This window comes from Lygodium microphyllum, chromosome 3 (genome assembly GCF_053477565.2).
Source record: "Lygodium microphyllum isolate KBCC chromosome 3, Lygodium_microphyllum_v1.1.10, whole genome shotgun sequence".
NCBI classification, from domain to species: Eukaryota; Viridiplantae; Streptophyta; class Polypodiopsida; order Schizaeales; family Lygodiaceae; genus Lygodium; species Lygodium microphyllum.
In genome coordinates, this window is record NC_141137.1 from 73465907 (window position 1) to 73470849 (window position 4943).

General features: G+C 41.1%; 1 protein-coding gene across 1 annotated transcript; it reads left to right on the forward strand.

Annotated features, from left to right (window-relative positions):
- The first annotated feature begins 3663 nt into the window (after positions 1–3663).
- LOC148038505 (eukaryotic peptide chain release factor GTP-binding subunit-like) lies at positions 3664–4272 on the forward strand. Its single transcript, XM_087675259.1, has one exon. The coding sequence runs from the start codon at positions 3664–3666 to the stop codon at positions 4270–4272; it is 609 nt and encodes a 202-aa protein (XP_087531385.1).
- Positions 4273–4943: the final 671 nt, after the last annotated feature.

A 4943-nucleotide genomic window follows, 5' to 3' on the forward strand; every position in this document is an offset into this window, starting at 1 on the left:
GCTTGTTAGGATGTGTACCTTGCCTCAAGGTGTCACTAATTCTGTTGCGCATATGATGAATGCCATACATAAGGTCCTTCGTGATTACATATCTCAGCTTACCATGCCTTTCTTGGATGATGTGCCTATTAAGGGGTGTGCAGAAGAAGAGAAGAATGAGAGTCTAAATAAGCAAGGATGCATATACTTTGTGGCTAATCATATTTTAGCTTGTGAGAAGATTTTGGCTAGATTAAAAGAAGTAAACTTGACACTATCAGGGCAAAAATTTGTTTTTGGAATAAATGAGGTTGTCATTGTTGGGCATATGTGTGGGTGTTATGGCTGGAAACCTTCACCTGAGAAGGTGGATGCTATAGGCAAGATTACGGAGTATTGTTCTACCACTTCAGAGGTACGAAGATTCATTGGAGCTTGTGTGTTTTACATGATTTGGATACCCCATTTTGCACACATAGCAGATTGTTTATATCAGTTGCTTCGAAAGGGGCATAAATTTTATTGGGATGAGAGTCACACTAGAGTCATGCAGAAATTGAAGAAGTTATTACAAATTGCTCCTACTCTCAAAAAAGCAGATTATAATTGCGGAAGGCCTATTTTATTGACAGTTGACACTAGTCCAATTGGCATAGGTTTGGCTGTGGGTCAAGATGATGCAGATGGAAACAGATATGCTATTCGGTTTGGGACGAAAGTCCTAAATGAGAGACAGAGGAGGTATCCGAAAATCAAGAGGAAATTACTGGGAATTGTTACGGCACTCAAATGTGACAAGGAGTATTTTATTGGAGCCTCGGTTGTGGTAGAGACAGATTGCTTGCCATTGATAGGTATGATTATTAGTTGCTCTACTCCGGATGTAGCTATGCTGAGATGGATTGCATACATCAAGTCATTAAATCCAGAATTTAAACATATAGCAGGAAAGGATAATCGAGTGGCAGATATGCTGTCTAGAGCCAGATATGATGATGAGGAGACACTACTTGTAGAAGAGGATGATGCAGAAATTTCAACCACTATAGTTGATCATGTTTGTCATGTCTATGATATTGTGGCTTTCATAGAAGAACTCTATGTTGGAGATTGGTTGCAGATTGGCAAGTATCTTAGTACACTAAGAAAAAGAGATGAATGGACAGATGAAGAGTTCAAGAAGATCAGAAGAAAAGCCTATGGTTATTTTCTCAAGGACAGATTTCTTTGGAAGCATCCGAAGAAAAGAGGTGGATTACCCTTGTGGGTTGTCTGCAATAAAGAGACCTAGTTACAGGTGATGAGAGAGTTTCATGAGAGTCCTTGGGCTAGTCATAGAGGAGTGTGGGCTACTTATGAGAAAATTAAGGAGAAATATTGGTGGAAAGGCATGTATAGAGATGTTTCTCACTTTGTAGAGACTTGCAGAGACTATCAGATGTATTTCGTAGTGCGTCATCGAGATGAGCTTCATCCGACCTATCCGCTATGCATTCATTATAAGTGGGTAGTTGACTTGGTTACTATGCCTATGGGTCTATGGTAGATGAGGTATATTGTTTTGGCTAGAGAGGATCTTACCAATCATGTTGAGGGTAGACCTTGGAGAACGAAGACCACTAGTGTAGTGTGTAAGTTCTTATTGGAAGAAATTTTCTGCAGGTATGGCTATGTGGGTAAGATCACTGCAGATCACGGTGAATTGGATGCAAATGAAGCTAGGGAGTTTTTCTCTCAACTAGGAATCAAGTTGGCTCTAACCACAACATACAATCCAGAGGGAAATGAAAAGAGTGAAAGAGGGCATCCGCCGATAGTGAAAGCATTAGCCAAAGCATGCAGAGGATGGATTGGAGAATGGCTGAGACTTCTACCATTTGCTTTGTGGGCTGATCGTACGACTCACAATGTTAGCACATGATATATGCTCGCAGAGTTGATGTATGGTTAGAAATCGGTTATGCCGACTGAGACTTGTGCTTTGACTTGGTCAGTTTTACCTTGGCTGGAGGATTTGATGAGAGAGGAGCTCTTAGCTCTTTGGATCCGGCAGTTGGAGAGAAGACCAGAGGATATTCAGCTATCTATTGACAGGTTGAAGGTTGCTAGACTAAGAAATAAGGACAGGTTTGATAGCAGGCATCAATTGCGGCCTAGAGCAATAGAAGAGGGAGACTGGGGATTAGTCTTTGATAGCAGCCTTGAAAATCAGCATACTGCACTTTGGAAGATGGTGAAAAGATGGTTTGGCCCGTACATAGTCAGACACGTCTTTGACAATGCAACATATGAGCTGACAGAATTGGATGGGACAGTGCTTAGAGTGCCCATTGCAGGAAAAAGAATCAAGATTTTCAAGAAAAGAGATGATGAGGATTATGCATTGGAAGAATTTGCAAGAGGAGAGCAACGAGAAGAAACTCCAGTAGAAGAGACTGATGATATGACAGATAACCTTGCTGATATACCAGAAATAGTTAATGAAGAGATTGATCTATTCATGGATCTTGACGATAATGATCATGGGTAGTTGGACCATCCGGAGGATGCGCAGGATCAGAGGGGGTGGATGTCGTACTGCTGTGCATACAAGGTGTGGAATCCACCAAAAAGTTATGTGTGCGGGATTTGTTACTTTGTACATACTTAGTCGTTATGTTTGCACTTTTGTTCTGCATGGGCAGTATAGTGAAGGGGGTTTGGAGCAAGAGGAACTTATCTGTAATGCTCTAGTTGGCATGTATGCCAAGTTTGGTTATATTGAGGATGCATACTCGGCATTTTCCATCTTACCTTGTCTTTTAGTCTGGAAAGTTGTTCTTGGGCTTATACGCATATGCCAAAGGTTACCCCCTTACAAAGAAGAGCTTCTTTGTTTAGATGCTAGATTTGCTTATGTGTTTTGTGAGAGGATCACATTGGAAGTAATGCAGCTTGTTAAAGCAAATGCCAGGCATATTAAGTCATCTACAGGCTGGAAGATTGTTTGTCATTGTTGTCAATTACTGCTTGTCACTTAGAGGCATCAGAGGCTGGCTTTGAAACATTGGTTTTCATTATGGTAGATGCTGTGCACTTAACATCTACGAATTATGTGCTTTGTTTGGATGTTGCACATGCTTTTGTAAAGGTATCAATTGGTGCCCCTAAAAGGTATTTCCATGCACTAGACCTTATGATAGAATCTACAAAATGTCTTGCCAAGTGGTTAGTCAAGCTAGATGAGGAGGTTTTGACCAATAGCTCATAGGAGCTTTGGGAGATGTGGCTGAGACCAGACTCTCAGAAAAATAAGTGGAGACTCTGCATGGATTGGTTATGTATATGGTGCTTTGATATTTGTAGGTGTGGTTGGTGGAGTTCTTTGTGAAGCTCAATATTTTCAGAATGTCATGCGTGTTAGCTTCCGCATTAGATATTCTATGATTGCTGCTGTATTCCGTAAAACACTGCGGTTGACTCATGAGGGAAAGAAGAAATTTGCCTTTGGCCATATCATTAACCTGATTACTACAGATGTTGAAGCTCTTCAAGGATTCTTTTAGTTGGATGACACCACTAATGAAGCTAGGCTACAAGAAACCCTTGGTGGATTTAGACATTTGGCATTTGGATACAATTGAGATCCCACTTAGGGATCCAAAAGCTCCATTTAGGATGCCACTTATAGACAAATTCAAGGACATGGGAACAGTTGTGATAGGGAAAATAGAATCAGGGATAGTAAGGCAAGGTGACAATCTATTTATCATGCCAAATAAGGTCCATGTGAAAGTTGTCACAATAAGGAGAGAGGCTAATGAGGTCAGAGTTGCCAAACCAGGGGAGAACCTTCGGATCAGATTGTCTAGCATAGAAGAGACTGATGTATCACCTGGTTTTGTTCTGTCAAGTATAGCTTGGCCTATTCCCTATTTAGTGGAGTTTGATGCCCAGGTGAAAATTTTAGAGCTATTGGATCACAAGGCAATTTTTACTGCTGGCTACAAAGCTGTTCTTCATATACATGCGGTTGTGGAAGAGTGTAAAATTATTGAGCTTCTACACCAGATCGATCCCAAGACAAAGAAAGCTATTGAAAAGAAAGTGCTGTTTGTTAAAAGGGGAGCCATGGTAGTGGCTCGTATTCAAGTAAACGAGCTAATCTGGGTGGAATGCTTCAATGAATTTCCACAATTGGGAGGCTTTACTCTTCGTGATGAAGGGAAAATTGTGGCAATTGGTACGGTGGTAAACCCCAGAGGAGTCTTCTGTCGAGGCTTGCTTTTTCTGAGCGCAATATATCGAACCTGAAGAAAAAGAAAGAAAAAAAGGAAGTGATAGTGGCCGCTTTTTGAAAAAAAAAACTGGGGCAATTGAGGAAGAGAAGCAACGGGGAGGAAACTTAGAGGGGATCGAGAAGCTTTTGGGAGGGGGAAAGCAATCAGTTTAGGAGGGACAATTACCTGTAAACATCCAGAGATTCAGGATGGATCGGGGATTGCTAAGAAGAAGAGGACGCCAAGTTTGTGCATTGGAAAATTATTTCCCGATCTAATCTTGCAAAACAATAGGGGAATTATCAATGGCGAACCAGCAAAATTGTGGATTCTTTCCTTCCTCTCCTCTGCTGTTGCTGATTAGTAGAGGATTTGTGAACGTATTGTCCACGCCAGAGAAACCATTACTTGTCACGTTTTCAGCTGTGATTCATGAGCGAGGAGTCCTCGATCTGAAAGGCAATGGACGATAATCCAGGAGGAGAATAAGAAAGATAAACATCGCTTCGTAAATGCAATTGCAGAGAAAAAGGATTCCTAATGCTTTTATTGGACGGCTACATATAACTGAAACACTAGGCTTTGAGGAAACGACACGATCTAGATACAAAATGCTTCCTAATACAATCCGCAAAGCTTTCCCCATACACCGAAAAATCACAGACATATAAGGAGGAATGCTCTATATCTTTTCCCATCACATCT